Source organism: Anguilla rostrata, chromosome 1, assembly GCF_018555375.3.
Source record: "Anguilla rostrata isolate EN2019 chromosome 1, ASM1855537v3, whole genome shotgun sequence".
NCBI classification, from domain to species: domain Eukaryota; kingdom Metazoa; phylum Chordata; class Actinopteri; order Anguilliformes; family Anguillidae; genus Anguilla; species Anguilla rostrata.
In genome coordinates this window covers 3,796,387-3,812,747 of record NC_057933.1, presented here as the reverse complement: position 1 = coordinate 3,812,747, position 16,361 = coordinate 3,796,387, and the positions used below count along the sequence as shown (strand labels likewise).

At 48.9% G+C, this 16,361-nt stretch overlaps 1 protein-coding gene across 1 annotated transcript; it reads left to right on the top strand.

Moving 5' to 3' along the window:
• Positions 1 to 2,112: 2,112 nt before the first annotated feature.
• Positions 2,113 to 15,481, top strand: akirin1 (akirin 1). The gene is made up of 5 exons (XM_064353010.1): positions 2,113 to 2,485; positions 11,386 to 11,532; positions 12,391 to 12,525; positions 13,158 to 13,229; positions 13,535 to 15,481. The coding sequence occupies exons 1-5, from the start codon at positions 2,281 to 2,283 to the stop codon at positions 13,543 to 13,545; spliced, it is 570 nt and encodes a 189-aa protein (XP_064209080.1). The 5' UTR covers positions 2,113 to 2,280; the 3' UTR covers positions 13,546 to 15,481.
• The last annotated feature ends 880 nt before the right edge of the window (positions 15,482 to 16,361 follow it).

Here is a 16,361-nt window from a genome sequence, read left to right as displayed (position 1 = left end):
TGCTCTCTAGTTGGTGACAGTTGGAGAGGCTGCTATTAAAAATGAATAAGTTTACATATAATGTTAATGTCAGTGAAAACTAATATCACAACTCAGTTATGTGCCATTTATGCTAAATTACACAGGAGTGGTTCTTCCTGCATTGTGCTCTTTAGCCCCATTTGCTCTGCGAACAATTGCCTCCCCAGCCCTTGGGGGACATCCTGGAGCTTCTTTTGGGGGATGGTCTCTTCTGTGGGGACCTTTTCCTCTGTCCAGAAGGCTTTGGGACACTGAGGGGGGAGGGGGGGGGGGAGCTGAGACAGGGGAACTGAGGGCCAGGGGGGGTGGGGGAGGGGGGGCAGGGGGGAGTGGGTGGGCGGGGTCCAGCTGCGGGCATAGTTCAGGGAGGACAGGTCAAGCAGAACTGTGAAGAGGCCTGTTATTAACTCCCCGGGAGAAACTGACTGAAATGTCAGGGCCCAAAGATTGATTGGCAGTTACTGGCTCCAGGAAAAGCACGGGCTGCCCTTTGTTAAGAGACTCCCTGGCATGCGAGGCTGCTCAGGTAACAGCTGGAATTTGCAGGGGGAAAAGAGAAAGGAAAAAAGAGAAGGAGCAGTTTAAAGAGAGTGGTGCAGTAATGATAACCTGCGGATGTGCAAACAGCCTCAGTCGACTTTACAGTAAACAGACCACTTACGGACAAAAGATGCATTGATAGCAGAAATTGCTGACAGAGCAATTCAATTGACACACAAACAGGACATAAAGCGATCACAAAAGACAAAACCGAACGACAAAGTAAATATTGAAAATAAAAATAAAAACACTCAAAACCCTAATGTTGGCACCCTTCTCCCAAAGTGCACTATAGTTGAAACTGAAGCAAGGTCTCATGATAACAAAAAATCACAGCTCAAGTAGACCCTCTTTCTTGAAATACAATCCAGAACTGAACTGATAACAGAAAGCAAAAAGAAAACAAGCATGTTGGGATACTGTATCTGTGCAATGCGTGTGATGCCTAGCTACCTGCAACATTACACCAGTGTGATCACGAGTGATTTCTGCTGACAAATGTGAATCACAAATCCACATGCCCGTCTCCCAGAAACGGGACTCGAAGCGTCCCACCAGAAGTGACGGGATGGGATGGTCCCCCATTTGACCCAATCCTTGGCCCCTCCAGCACTTAGACAGACAAAACAGTTGGGGGTGGGGAACACAAATCAAAGTGAAAAATAAGCACTAAAAGCCTTTTATTTGGCCCGGAGCACAGATCTTCCCTTATAACCTGGAACAAGCAATGGTGGATACAATGATAGCGACTGATTAATTCTTAGAAGTTATCAAGACATGAATGGGTTTGGAGTGACGCTGCTCCGTAAGCCCCTGTTCGGTCAAATTGTGTGTTCTCTTCAAATAGCTGAAACAACATTTTTCAATTGGGGAAAGAAACCAATCATTTTATCCTCTATGAGCAGAATATTTCAAGGCAATAATTTTTCTAATCAATTTAACCATGTCGCTTTACATTGAGTACGGCACAATGGGGCCCGGACATGTCGCTTCCTGTGGGTGCGATTGTTATTTTAGCTAGGCCTACCTAACAACTCGCGTAGAACTGTTGTTACTGTCACCCTCTGAGGTGCCAGATCGATGTGGATGCGTACGCTGAAATGTGTGACCATTAACGATGAAATATTCAAAACATTAAGATTTCAACATAGAGATTCTCCAAGATCACTACTTTGCATGCGAAAACACTACAGTTATAGATTTCTGGTACAATTTGCTATGTGGTTTTGTAACGACGGCCTGCCATAGCTACCCCTGTCCCCTAACTGTTCCGTCTCGTGAGTTTACAGTTTGAGTTTGACTAAAAACAATCAGCCCTGGTAATAGGGGTATCCCCTTTTCTGCATAACACTTAAATACATTCCTGTAGCATATCTAAACTATAAACTCTATTAAGTGTACAATATGAATGTGTATAAATACAACAGTACGTTTACTTGCCATAAATATAATAAATTTAGTCCGTTGTATATACAGTTTGAATTTCGGTTCCCCTATTCTTGAAAATAGTACACTCCCCAGTGTGACGTAGTAGAATTTTGATACAGGCTAGGCAGTCAGCACACAAACCCGGCTAGAGACGCCATTGTAAAATAGTGAAGGGTGGTGGAGAAAGGGGAAATAGGTGGATTGTGAATTGTTTGCTTTTAGGTCTTAGTCCTATAGTTAGCGGCACGTTTTTTGAACTATTTCTCCTTTGTAACTCCCAAGCTATCGATCATGGCGTGTGGAGCTACGTTAAAGCGTTCGATGGAGTTTGAGGCCCTCCTTAGTCCACAGTCCCCAAAGCGGAGGAGGTGCAACCCGCTGCCGGGGACCCCGGGCACTCCGTCCCCTCAAAGATGCAACCTCCGGCCGCCAACAGACAGCCCTTCGCACTCGATGTCACCTCAATCGATGGGAGGGGAACACAGGCTCACTCCAGGTAAGAAATATATTTTATTTTTATACTTTGTTTTATATGGGGCGAGGGAATGTTTAACCAACAGACACAAAATAAATATGTTTTAATAAGGGATTTATTTGTTAAAATCAGGAGGGGTTGAGAGGGGGAGGGGGTTGGGGTGGAGTGGAATGGAATGGAATGGGGAGAGCCGACTGGAAGAAAGAGGGGGGTCGTAAGATTACACGCAGATGTATTTAATTTAGCTAGCTAGCCAAGTAGCCTTTATCAACATTGATATTCCCCACATCTTTACCCCATTTTAGGAAGTTTGTTGTCAGCGCGACTTATTTTTTTCGAAAGCATTATGTGCTCTTTTGATTTGTTTCTTGGTACGATTCATAACCCAGGATTGATTAAATGTGGCTGTAACGGCTAATTAACGGTTGGTAGCTAGCCCGACGTTATACGTTAAATTGTCTAGTCTCGAGCGGCAACGGTCGTCCCTCGACTAAATAAGCGAAACGGCTAGTCGGTGGTCTAGTTAGCCATTTTTCTCTTGATAGTCGCCATAGTTTAGTAGCTAGTGGGGTTTGTGGCTTGCAATGCGAGCAGCTGGTTAGCTAGCTACCTAGTTATCTTGCGTATGAAGGTGGGGGTGAATGTGGAGCTAGCCGGCTAATTGCTTTGTTTCAGCAAGCGAGCTAGCTAACGTGGGGTAGCTCCTGAAATGGAGCTGAAAGAATGCACCCAGTGAGTCCTTCAGGGGCTTGGTATGCTCGACAGATGCCAAATAGCTAGCTACCAGTTAGCCGGCAGGCTAGAGTCGTCTCATTTTTTGATCTTTTGTTTAGTTTTTTCTTTTTTTAAAAGTCTACATAACATTACATGCTGGGACGGAAGCGGTAATGAAACTGATTGGAAGTGGGCCAATCAGTTGGACAGATATCAGACCGCCCAAGCCCCGTACAGCTTGTTGGCAAAATAACATCGTGCTTTGTCTGAAATGGCTAACTTGGTGTAATTGGATATCAATATTCTCATGTAATCTCCGTCGTCAGCAACACAATTCCTTTGGTTCAAAGTTCAGATAAAACTAAGTTAGCTAGCAGACTCGATGACACCCGGGATCCAGCCAAACCAACGTTAGCTCATAACGTCGTCAGATGGAAGGGTAGCTATCGTTAGTTAGCACAATTTGTGTATCGATGAAGGGATACGTTCTGTCCAACAGACCTAACGTTTATCCCCTTGCTAGCTATGCGATTTTGTTTACTGACTAAAATTAATCGCACCTTGCGCGCACACTCCCTTTCCGGGTTAAGCGAGTAGTTATCTTATTATGTTAACCTACTTAGCTAACCAGCTAACGATATATTCGCTCGATCCACTCTTCTTGTGCAGTAGCACGTTGCCTAAGTCTAATATAAGCACGCACAGCTAGCTAGCTTCCTGAAGTAAAAATGTGGCTAACGTTAGCTGGCTAGCATTCTTCCCCGAATGTCAACTCCCTGCTGATGGGAGTTGGGGGGTTGGGTAGAGCTCTTCCTTGTCTTGCACAAGAATGTCGCATTTTAAATTCGCACTTAAGTCGGTGGTAAATGCGTAGGTTGATACTTAAATGGGATAGCCTCTGGGGGGAACTACAGCCTGTAAAGCTGCGTGATGCTGATTCATAAATTCAAGTTCTTCAGCGGTATTAAGGTGTATTATAGACACTCCTTTTAGTCAAAACAGGCGTTTTACAGCTACTAAAGCCGGCGCAGGTGTAGTTCATTGAGCTGTAAGGTAGCTCACCGACTTGTCTACCTAGCAACTACTGTATCGTTTAATAGTTTTGACCTATTACTAGCCGTTACTTTCCCTACGCTACGGGTAGTTAGAGAAATTTCACATAAACAATGGCCATTAAAGGTAGCTCATTATCTTGCTATCAGTTCGACGTGAATGCATTTTTCTGGGCCAAGTTGCTCTAATAACATGCCAGTAGTATTTTTAAAGGGTCGGTGTACATTAAACCCGAAGGTAAACGAGAGCAATCCCATGTTATGCTGTTATAGGTTTCTGAAATGAAAGAACGTTTCTGGTTTCCCCCCCATGACAGCCAGTGTGGTATTGTTTGGTGAGGGAAACGTCAGGGTTTTTTTTTTTTTTTAAAACACATTTGTCGCCCCCTCCCTCGCGTAAGGGCATTGTTCCTTTCCTTTTTGTGTTCACACTTCTGCCCACACTCGTTTGAAAAAGCGCTCTCCTGTGAGGATTGAATGGTTGTGAGACCGCCGGGGCCCGGAGAGATAATTAGCTGGATATCTCCGCTGAAACGCGTGTGTGCGCAGCTCACTGTGGGCCGGCCAGTTTGACAGCGGCTAATCCCCGGGCACGTATAAGTCCTAATTAAACTCTTGCTTCTGTTTGGCTCAGTTCAATCATATCTCTGTGTGGAGATATGTACGCTGCATGTCAGATTCTGGATTACAGGACTTGCAAATCCAAGTGGTTGAAGCCGGGTCATTTAGTCGGACCCCCCCCCCATGCGGATTCATTCGAATGAACTGTTCACTGTGGCGTTTCTGTGCGTCACAGTAATCCTTTTTGTCTTAACAGGCATTGAATTAAAAAATAATTCAAATTAGTTTCCTGCTGCAGTTTAAATGCAGCTACCCTCCTCATGATCCAGCGTGTGAGGAATTTCAATGACAGCGCGCACAGACACACACACACACACCCCCCCCACCCACCCACACATGCTCAAGAGAGCTAATAAGCGTGTATGGCTGGCTTTCTGCTTTGTATGAGGTTGGCAACTCCCAAGGACAAGCAGGCTTTTGTTTTTGAAGCTGCCCTCTCTCATTACCCTGGCCCGCTCCTTGTAGCTGGTGCCTCTGCTGTCAAATGGCCAAACCCCTGTGCTCCTGGTGGTGGGGGGGGGTTGGGGGGGGGGTCTCCACAGCCTGTATCGGCATCGGGTAACACCTCCCCCCCCCTCCCTGCGCTTCGTGGCTACAGCTGCTCCTCATTTGGATTCTGTCCGACCCCTCCCCAAAAGCATGCCGACCACACAGCATTAAGCCTGCTGTTACATCCCTCCTGGACGTCACTGATGTGTCTCAGCCCCTCCGTCTGCGCAGCCGCAGTTCAGACTGCGCAGCTCGTCCGCCTGAGAGGGCTGCCTTCCTAGGGTTTCCTCTGAAGGCTTGTGTAAGTGGTGCTGCGAGTTCTGTTCGGTTTTGTTGCTGGTTCTGTTGCGGGTTCTTTTGCATGTTCTGCTGCGGGTTCTGTTCTGGGTTCTGCTCGGTTCTGTTCTGGGTTCTGCTCGGTTCTGTTGCTGGTTCTGTTGCGGGTTCTGTTCTGTTGCGGGTTCTGGTGCAGGTTCTTCTGCGGGTTCTGTTCAGCTCTGTTCCGGGTTCAGCTCCACTGTGCACGGACTCCCTTGACTGGCTGTGAAGCTGACTGTGTCTTTGTATCAGTGTTACGCTGTTTACCATGGCCTCTGTCCAGGAATGCTCCTCTGCTGCAGTGCACTGAGGGTCATCTGTTAGACTCATCAGGTGGAGGTGCAGCGGCCAATCACAGCTGAGAGCTGCCCTGTGAAGAGATGCTGTGTATTCCGTAAATGTGAAAGGGGATTGTGTGTGTGTGTGTGTGTGTGTGTGTGTGTACAGTATGATTAGGTCCTGTTAGGACTGCATACTGCATGAGAGGACCGTGATGAGCTGCTTGATTGTGCAGGGTTTGGTGCACCGTGTACAGCTGCTGAAGTGTGAAGGCACTGGATTGAATGTAATGTTGTGGGTTAATAAACTATAGCGCCTTTGCTTTTGGTGTAATGCATGTAGATGATGAACCATAAGCCAGCGCTTTGGTGTAACACATGCAGCTGATTAACCACGATGGTGCTGCATTTAGTGTATTATAACGATGCTAAGTCTGCTGTAGTGTGTGCCGCTGATGAACCGTAATGGTGCTGGGACTTGGGGAGTGAAAGTAGCTCTGTGTTTACACTGCTGGGGCGCTGCACAGGGAACAGCTTGTGCCCCGCGGGGGTTCCCCAGGCTTGTGATTTTTAAAGGAAACGCGCGCATAGCTGGCATGCAGGCCTTGTGTTACAACCCACCCACCCAGGAAAGAGAAGGAGAGTGGATGAAGGGATCAGCAGCATTGTGTGCCGTTGGAGAGGGCTGCTCCTTCTGATGCTGAAATTGGACAGGGCCCGGAACTTTCCACCTGCATGTTAGAGGAGCAGGAGCTCTGATTGGCTTTTCCCTTTGTGCTGGGGGCCTGAGGGCGATGACATCATAATGTTTGCCGCCGCCTGCTTTCGCCCCTGTACGGAAGATCTGGGGGCTGCCGTGACGACGGTCACGTCTAACTGCCACGCAGGTGTCGCCAGATGCGCCTGTGCTAGTGTTGTGAGCTGTGGAAAGATGCTGTGCTAGACTTCCTGTGTGTCGTTACACTACTATGTAGGTGTCCTCTCTCTCTCTCTCTCTCTCTCTCGCTCTCTCTCTCTCTCTCTCTCTCTGGGTGGAGGTGGGGTCGGAGGTCAGGGGGCTGTGGTGGGGGTAGTTGACTGCTGATTAATAAATAAATAAACCTGGTGTGAAGTTGTATTTGGGCCGTCTTGGTGAAAAGCAGAGTGAAGGTGGTGTGAAGTATGGACAGTGTGCTCAGGGATGGGTTTGGCCCGTGTGGAGTACAGCAGCTCAGTAGGGTCACCGTTAGCCCCCCCCCACCCCCCTCTGTGTGTGGGACATGTGACTGTGTGAGAGCAGGGAGCAGCAGCAGCTTCTAGCAGCCCTGTGGTTTAGCTGTGTTTGAAGCGTGGGGCCGATCTCTCTTCAGACGGAGAAAGACATCCCCACACTGACAGGCTTGCGTGACAGCTGAATGAGGAAGTGTGACACTCTGAAGTCGCTGTCTTGAAGCAGTGAGTCCCCATAACCCCCCCCCCCCCCCCACGCCGTGCCCTGGGAGGAACGTGGGGTTCCAGGCGTGTACCGTGCCAGGAATAACCAGCGCCCGCAGACCACTTCTGGGGGCGTGGCCCGTCTCCACCGGGACCACAGCGGCCAGCTTTAACTGCCTGCAGTGCGCACGCGTTTCACTCTCACTGCTGACTGCGGGCTTTCAGGACATTCAGCTGTGTGTATGCGTGCAGGTGCGCACGTGTGTGTGTGTGCGTGTGTGTTCCTGTATACACGTGTGTGCATGTGGTCCTGTGTGTGTGTGTGTACTTCAGCCCTGGACACTCTGGAGTCCTCAGACTCCCACCTTTATGTTTTAGCCCTGGACGAGAAAGTGGGTCACATTTCTCTCTTCCTCTCCCCCCTCTTCTCCCTTCCCCAGGTCATCCCTCGCTCCCTCCCTCCCTCTGCTGTATCTTGGCTGTGTCCTGTGTCTTTGGCTTGCTTTAATGCTGTTCCAGTCACTTTAGCTTTCTAGCTTTTGCTTCTCTCTCTGTCTCCCTCCCCCTCCCTCTCCCACACTATCGGTCTCTGTCTCTCCTCTCTCCTTCTTTCTCGCCCGGAAGTCTTGGTGATTGATGTACTGGTCCGGTCGTGCCGAGGGTCACTGCTGTCGCTAGGCAACGGAGGGTTTTTGGCAGCGGTTGGTTGTGCTTGCCATGCCCTGGTGCTCTGATTGGCTGAGGTTGGTTGCGCTTGCCGTGGCCTCCTCCTCTGTTTGGCTGTGGTTGGTTGTGCTTGCGCTGGCCTCCTCCTCTGATTGGCTGTGGTTGGTTGTGCTTGCCGTGGCCTCCTCCTCTGATTGGCTGTGGTTGGTTGTGCTTGCCATGCCCTGGTGCTCTGATTGGCTGAGGTTGGTTGTGCTTGCCATGCCCTGGTGCTCTGATTGGCTGAGGTTGGTTGTGCTTGCCTGGCCTCCTCCTCTGTTTGGCTGTGGTTGGTTGTGCTTGCCGTGGCCTTCTCCTCTGTTTGGCTGTGGTTGGTTGTGCTTGCGCTGGCCTCCTCCTCTGATTGGCTGTAGATAGTTGAGCTTGCAGTGGCCTGCTGCTCTGATTGGCAGGGTGTAGGGTGAGCGAGCTGCCTGCCAGGTCTCCTCACGGTCCTGGATCAGAAAAGTGGATCAGCCTTCACTGTCTCCAAGGACGACCATGACAGAACCAAAGCTCGGTCTGCTGCAGCTCCTTCCTCTCCTCGACCGCAACAGAACCGCCTTGCGTCCCTGGTTCTGGTCCCGGGCTCTACAGCAGTACTGACCATCCTCCCCTGCACTGTCAGTTGGGAAATGAATGTTTTATTCCTGAGAACCTGGTCTGGCCTGCTCCACGGGGGGGGGGGGGGGGGTCTCGGTTGGGTTTTTAAAGCACGCTAGTTCTCACGGCCTCCTGGAAGTCTGTCTTTTATAGGGGCCATTTCCTGCTGTAGCTGCGGACTGGCTTCTGTATGTGTTGCTGACCCGCTGGCTTGATGTCATTTACAATGAAGTTTAAATGTTGGCGTGTCGATGGCCAAACTCAACAGCAAATGTCCATGACTTCTGAAACGAATACCTTTTCGGTGGGATCCCTTTTAAAGCAGTGTTATCGCTGTTTTGCTCTCTTGGCCAGGCTCTGGCAGTATGAGATCTTCCCCTGTTGACTTAACTTGTCTCAACTTGTCCCCCCGCCCCCCCCACCTCACACTTACAAAGAAACGCACCCCCTAAGTAACATGGAAAAACGTAATGGTGATAATGGCAGAAATGACAGTGATCGAAAATAAAAATGTAATGGCAAGAAAAAAAAGTGAAAGAACTAAAAACAAACCCTCTCTCTCGTTTCCTCCCTCACTCTTGTCACTCATCATTGCTTCATAGGGGCTATGAACTTACGCCAGACGTCTAATCATGTAAATGTTATTACAAAAGATCCATGATAAAATTCTCCAGAGTGGCTGAATTTTCAAATTCCTTTCTTTTGTTATCTTAACAAAAATAAAAGAAGACGTGGAAGCCTTGCCTTCATTTCTAATGGGATTTTTTTGAAAAAGAAGGTATGGGTTTTGAAAATTGAAACATGTTGGTGTGTTCCGATTGGGTGCCCTGTAGAACATGTCAGACAGTAGCTGTTTGGGCTGCATGGGTTTGTTCTCTGGGGCCAGTGTGGCACATTGAAGCTTGAAATTTGGGGGGTAGGGTTGGGGGTGGGGAACGGAAACTGGCCTGGCATTTGTCTTTCCCAGCAGCTCGGAGGGGTGGGGGTGGGGGTGGTGGGGGGGTCCCATTAGCGTAGCTTTGTTGAGTGTGAAAAGCCTGTGCTCTGCTGAGTAAACATGGCAGGCAGGGTGCCCCGTATCTGCAGCGGCTCTGTAAATACAGGAAGGCTTTTACCCCCCCCCCACCCCCCTCTCCCCTCTCCCGTCTCCCATGGTCTCTGTCAGTGCTGGGCAGTGACCGGGGTGAAAACCTGTGTTTGTCTTTGGTGTGAAAGGGTCGGCCTTCCTGGTGTAACTCTGGTCTGCAGCCCTGCTCACAGCCTGGGATTTGCGTCGGTTCGACACGGCCCAGCTTTGGTATGAAGGGGGGGGGGTTTGGGGGAGGTTAGCGCCATGCAGCACCGTTAGCTGGCTGACTCCTCCATCTTCTCGTGTTTAACTGGCCCAGATTTCCTGAATCGACACTCGGTGTGGTGCTCCATGCCATACAGCATCCTTTCTGTAGAACTGATGTTCCAAAACTTTAGTATAACTGATGGAAACTGTGTTCATGTGAATGTATATTACAACCAAACACAGGAATTATCTGTATTTTGTTAGCAAGATGGCTCAGGCTTGCTCAGGTGAATATGTAACGGTGAATGTTTAATAACAAATAAGTTACCCTCAGAAAGTGTCCCGTCTATGAATCCGCCCCTGACTGAGGGGCTGTGGGGCCTGCTCTCCGCCCAAGATAAAGGCCTTCCAGGCAGGGCCAGATAGAGAGGCACGGGGGGATGGGGATGGGGAGGAAATGTAGCCCAGCAAAAAAGAACAGAAGTGCAGTGTGTTCTGGGGGGGGGGGGGGGGGGCCGTTTTGAGGCTGCTTTGCCCCCTCTGGATTGATGCAGCCATTAGGGAATCAGCCATTTGTTTTTGTTCCTGTATTTTTGCCGTGGCCTTTACTTTTACACGTCCAGCATACGCTCCTGAGCCGCTTGGGTTACTTATTTTACACGCTATCCATTTTTTACAGCTTCATATTTTCAGAAGCGGTTCAGGTTACGTACTTTTCCTCAAAGCTGTGCCTCCCTGCTGGGATCTGAACCTGCAACCCCTGAGTGAGCAGCCCAGTCTTCCTGCCTCGGCTGTGCGCTCTCCTGTAAAAAGGCCGGCTGCTTCGCGTTTGTGTCGAGCCAGCTGTGGAAGGCACTGGTCATGTGATCACCCGAGCATGATGTCTTTGGGGAGAAGTGAAAGTCAGTTAGCCCCCGCCCAGCTGAACATCTGCAGGAGAATGGAGGTCAGAGCCGTCACTGCTGCTCTCAGTTCAGCCAGGCGCTTCCCGTGAGAGCGTCACTGCTGCTCTCAGTTCAGCCAGGCGCTTCCTGTGATAGCGTCACTGCTGCTCTCAGTTCAGCCAGGCACTTCCTGTGAGAGCGTCACTGCTGTCAGTCAGCAGCTCATGAAGGCCAGGTGTTACAGAGTCACAGCAGAAACCAGCGCTCTCCTCCTGCTATGCCCCAGCGATGGGCTCTCAAAATGGCCGCCCTGCCCGGTGTAGCTGTGTCACTGTCCGGCTGCCCCAGCTCTTAATCTTATACACGACGGGTGGCCGCTGCGGCCGTGGGCGATGCCAGACTGAAGTGGGTTTGTCGTTTAATTAAAGGTAAAGAATGACCGTGAGCACGTTAGTAATGTTGGAATAGTCATCTCGCCTCTCTCTCTCTCTCTCTCTCTCTCTCTCTGACTGTGTTGTGCTGCTGGTGTTGCTGCAGTCCTGACCCCGTCTCTCTTTGTCCTCCACAGAGCAGATCTTTCAGAACATCAAGCAGGAGTACAGCCGTTACCAGCGGCGACGGCAGCTGGAGGGGGCCTTCAACCAGAGTGAGGGGTGTGGCCCCAGCGAGAGCCAGAGTCAGAGCCCCGCCCTCCCTGCCCCCAGCTCCCCACCAGGTCAGCCACAGCTGAACATTCTAATGCTGATGTAACAATCAATACCGGTAACAGTGGAGGTCCCTAATCTACACACACACGCACACACACACACACGCACGCACACACACACTCACGCACGCACACACACACACACACACACTCACGCACTCACACACACACACACGTACACACACCACGCACACACACACACCCACACACACCGCATCACGCACCACACACACACCGCTACACTTCAGAGTCACCCACCTAGTAGGTCTGACACGACGCTGCCCCGCCACACACACTCCCCGCCACGCAGCGCACACACACACTCTCACACACACCACACACTCTCACACACACACACACACACACACACACACACACTCTCTCACACTCACACACACTCTCACACACACACACACTCTCACACACGCACACGCCCTGTTTCTTTGCCCTTTCAGAGTTGTGTCGGGCTCCCCTCGTTAGAGGGGTTTGGTCTGACAGGACGTTGCCTCCTCGCCCCTCCCTGTGTGGTCCTGCTCGTGCTCAGAGTGGTCGATGTGTGCAGTATGAATAAGAGAAATGTCTGTAACGCGTTTAGGTTCAGAGTGTATGCTAAGTGCTCAAGTGTAAATTCAGAACGTTTGGAGGAGGTGCGTTAAAATGCTGACAGGAAGAGCAGCTTCATAACCCCTCACAGCTGGACTGAGAAACCCCTCCCACTGCACACAGGACGTCCCACTGCTGCGCTAATGTCCCCCCCACAGGACCCCGTTACCGTCCAGGTGTAAATTAGGGTTCATGATGCGCGTGCATGTCTGTCCGCGCGTGCGCAGGCCGGGGTCGCCGCGGTAACCCCCGCCTCTGTTCCAGGCTCCTCCTCGGTGAGGAAGGACCAGCCCTCGTTCACCCTGCGGCAGGTGAGCTTCCTGTGCGAGCGTCTGCTCAAAGATCACGAAGAGAAGATCCGCCAGGACTACGAACAGATCCTCAACACAAAACTCGCAGGTAGGTCTGCTGCTCCTCCTCCTCCTCCTCACTTCTACGTTCTTACAGTCTCTGTCTCGCTCTCTCTTTCTCTCTCTGTCAGTCTCCCTCTCTCTCACTCTCTCCTTCTCTTTCTCCCTCCTCTCTCGCTTGCTCTCTCCTTTCTCTCTCTCCCCCCTCTGCCTCCCTCTCTCTCTATCTGCCTCCCTCTCTCCTTTTCTGTCTCCTTCTCTTTCTCTCCCTTTTGGTCTTTCTCTTTCTCCCTCTCTCACTGTCTGCCTCTTTCTCTCTCTCTCTCTGTCTTTGTTTCATACACTTTCATCATCACATTTTCTCACACTCTTGACTGCTGTTTTCAGTCTAGCACTTCATCCTAAGCGCTTGTATTTCCTGTCTCTGGTTAGTTCAGAACACTTGAAATGGATATTGTTAATGTAGTCATAGCACTCTCACTCAAGCCCAAAACACTGTTACCAGACAGCATCCTCCTCGCTGTGTTTCTGAAGACAGGAAGTAACACGCTTGGGCACTGATGCCATTTCCTGTCATGCTATATGTGGGGTGGCAGGTAGAGGTCTGCCCCCCCCCACCCCGGCCCCCCGTCCTGAGAAGGAGGGCCTTCATCTCGTCCTTCTCTCTGACCTCCATTTCAGAACAGTATGAATCCTTTGTGAAATTCACACAAGACCAGATCATGCGGAGATATGGAGCCAGGCCGGCCAGTTGTGAGTATTGGGGGGGTGGGGGGGTGGTGCTGCTCACACTCCCTGCTGCTTAGTCACATGCACAACCAATAGCTCTCAGACAAGCAGAGAAACCACACACACACACACACACATGCATACATGAGCGTTCTCGCATACTTTCTCTCTCTCTGTCTCTCACACACGTGTACGTACATGCAGACACAAATACACACACATAGGTGCATGCACATGTACATACATGCGCGCATGCACACACACACACACACACACACACACACACTCGTGAGGTGCAGTTCTCACCTGTTTTTACCCGTCTCTTTCAGATGTCTCTTGAAGAACTCAATCAGCAGGTACCAGCCCTCCACTCTACAAGATGGCTGCTGTAGCCCCACACCCCACCACCCTTCATTTTTTTCCCTTTTTGGTTTAAATTTATTATATATATTTTTTTGCAAAGCGTTTTGGTGCCATGATTTCTCCAGATTTTAATCCCCCCCCCCCCCGTGAAGATTCCTACTTTGAAATCATTGCTGCTGGCTCATCGCCGCGATTAAAGGAAAGAAAAAAAGAAAGATGTAAAAAGTCTTTTATTGATGTGCGCGCTCTCTGTGGAAAACGACTGCAGCAGGTTTGTGTGTGTCTCTCCCCCCCCCCAGTGCTGCAGAATGCCTGGCTGCTGTGACTGTTCTGTACCTACCCGACCCCCGCCTCTGCCCCCACCCCCACCCCTTATTCTTTTTTTTTTTTAAGAATAAAAGTTCTGTGACAAGTCACTTTTTTTTTTTTGCTATGTACATATTTTTTTTCAGATCATGTATTTTAGTGCACTACATACAGTTAATTGTACAGTTCTCCTGTTTTTCTGGTTTTTTTTTTTCTTTCCTTTTTAAAAAAATAAATCCTGATTTCTGTTTTAGTTTTGAAATTGGTCGGGAGATTGGTGGTATCGGTGACCACTTGTGATTTACATGATCAGGTTCTAACTTCCTGCACACAATCCAAAATCTAAATCTGGATTTTGGTTTGAATTGAAGGGGTTCTGCTACATCTAGTTTGAATTTTTCTACTTTTTTTTGACACCACAGAATCACTTGAGATAGAAGCGTGGTTACAGTATATTTATTTTATTCTCTCTCTCTCTGACACACACACACACACACATACAAACACACATACAAACACAAACACAGACACACAACACCTCATTTTACAGGGTCCTTGCAAGCAAGCAGGAAAAAAAATGTAAAAGGTGAACAGGAGATTATATGTTCTTTATATACATGCATGTGTATCTTTATCAAGCCCCTTTTGAGACCCTTTTGAGGAATACCAAAAAATGTGTGAAAACGGGCCTGTTTTGGGCGGTGTCCTTATTGAACAGCACGCGCCACTTGGGTTTGCAGTCGTGCTTTAATGTACTGCTTCTGTGTGAATGTTGCCTGGTTACACACCGTGGCTGTTAAACAGTGCGAAACCACATTACTACACCGCAGCGCGCACCGCTAAACCGTTTATAGAGTGATTTTGGTTTTGCTTCGTTCTTTTTTCGACCCCTCTCTCCCTTTCTTTTCGAAGTCTTTCAGGGATCTGCGTAATTAATGCCAATGAGTCTGTATGCTGAACTGTTAAAAAAACAAAAAGATAAGGACCCGTTGGGATTTTCTGTGTGCGTGTGCGTGTGCTTTTCTTGAATGTCCTTCAAATTTCAGCTTTTGGAATGTACTGACACACCTCCCCCTTTCTCAGAGTCAATTAAACGCGTCATGTAACTCGCTTTCATCAATGCAGTCTCCACAAGTAAACATCCACACAGCTTCACAGCGTTCGTTATACCAAGTATAAAACCGTCAACCTGAAACAGGAGTGTAACATTTTTCCAACAGCCAGGTTAAAACGTTTTTTTTTTAAGTAAATATGATAAAGGCATTGTTATACTTTATGCATCATTCATTTCTCTTTTGATGTATTAGTTTTGTTAGCGCGCACCCCATTGTATCTCCGTCACGGAACATCTGAATCGTGGTGTCCTGTGTCTGGAGATACCGCTGGGTGTGTTCGGCTTCAGGAGGCTGTGGTCGCCGCGTTTTCATGCGCTTTTCTCGGACGGAAAGTGATTTTTAAACCTGCGGAATGGGTTTCTTAAGGGCACCTTGTATTTTTTATTTTTATGTTTTTTTGGTTTGTTTTCGGCTCTGTACAGTTTACCCCTCATTTTGTTCATTGTGTAGTGTTAATGGGTTTAGTTGAATGAATAAATACATTGGAGAAAAGCGTTTCGTGTTTACTTCGTTTACAGCTAATGCAAAACATGACACTGTCGGGGGTAGTAATTGACTTGACCTGAAGTTCGCACACTCCAGTGGTTATGGGAGGTATTGCAGTTTATTTAGCCTATGGTTCCAGAAATTATTTTGGACAGTATTTTTAAATTTTAAAATGTATTCACACAACTAATTACTGTCCCGGGACCGATTTTTTTCTGAGCCACACAGAAATAGATAATCTTACATCTTCATTGCTATTTATCCCTTCACGTTCAGGGATCCAGTCATGCTCTGGTGCCAAAAGATGCCCCATAGCCAAACATGGCAGCCTCCATGACTTTGCTTCATGCGTCATTGCGTAGCTCCCGTAGTTAAATACATGGAACCGGTAAGCGAAATCTGTCTCCAGTTCTGGAATATCTCGTGCGTTATGTGAGCGAATGTCCATTGTGCATCGAGGTGGTGTCTTTATCGCCCCCTGGTGGTAAGACGTGTAATGACCTCCTCCTGGGTGCTTTCAGACCAAATCAGCCGATCGTGGATCGGGTTTTGCTCATAATGGAGAGCGCTCGTCGCTGTATTTGAAAAACTCGATTCAGGGACAGGTCACTGAGCGAGTTCCGCATACGCCCAGTGAACCAGAGTTCCTGCATACAAATATGGCGGAAGTTTGTTCTGAGTTAAAAAGGAGACCTTGTTTGAACTGCATCCAGAATTCCACTTGATACCCAGACTCCGCGTACCCGAGCTGTAACTGTGCTCAAGCTGGATATGGAACTCGGATCGGCTAGATCCAGTTAAATTATTTGCAGAGGGATACAGATATTCTCTCTATCATGGATTCGTGTCATAAATGTCGGTTTTGCCAAAAAACTAGACCTCCCTA

Bases quoted from the DNA above. Each gene is read 5' to 3' on its own strand.
- akirin1 (XM_064353010.1), top strand. From the start codon at position 2,281: ATGGCGTGTGGAGCTACGTTAAAGCGTTCGATGGAGTTTGAGGCCCTC. The intron at 2,486-11,385 runs GTAAGAAATATA...TGTCCTCCACAG, and splicing joins GGAACACAGGCTCACTCCAG to AGCAGATCTTTCAGAACATC. The intron at 11,533-12,390 runs GTCAGCCACAGC...CCTCTGTTCCAG, and splicing joins TGCCCCCAGCTCCCCACCAG to GCTCCTCCTCGGTGAGGAAG.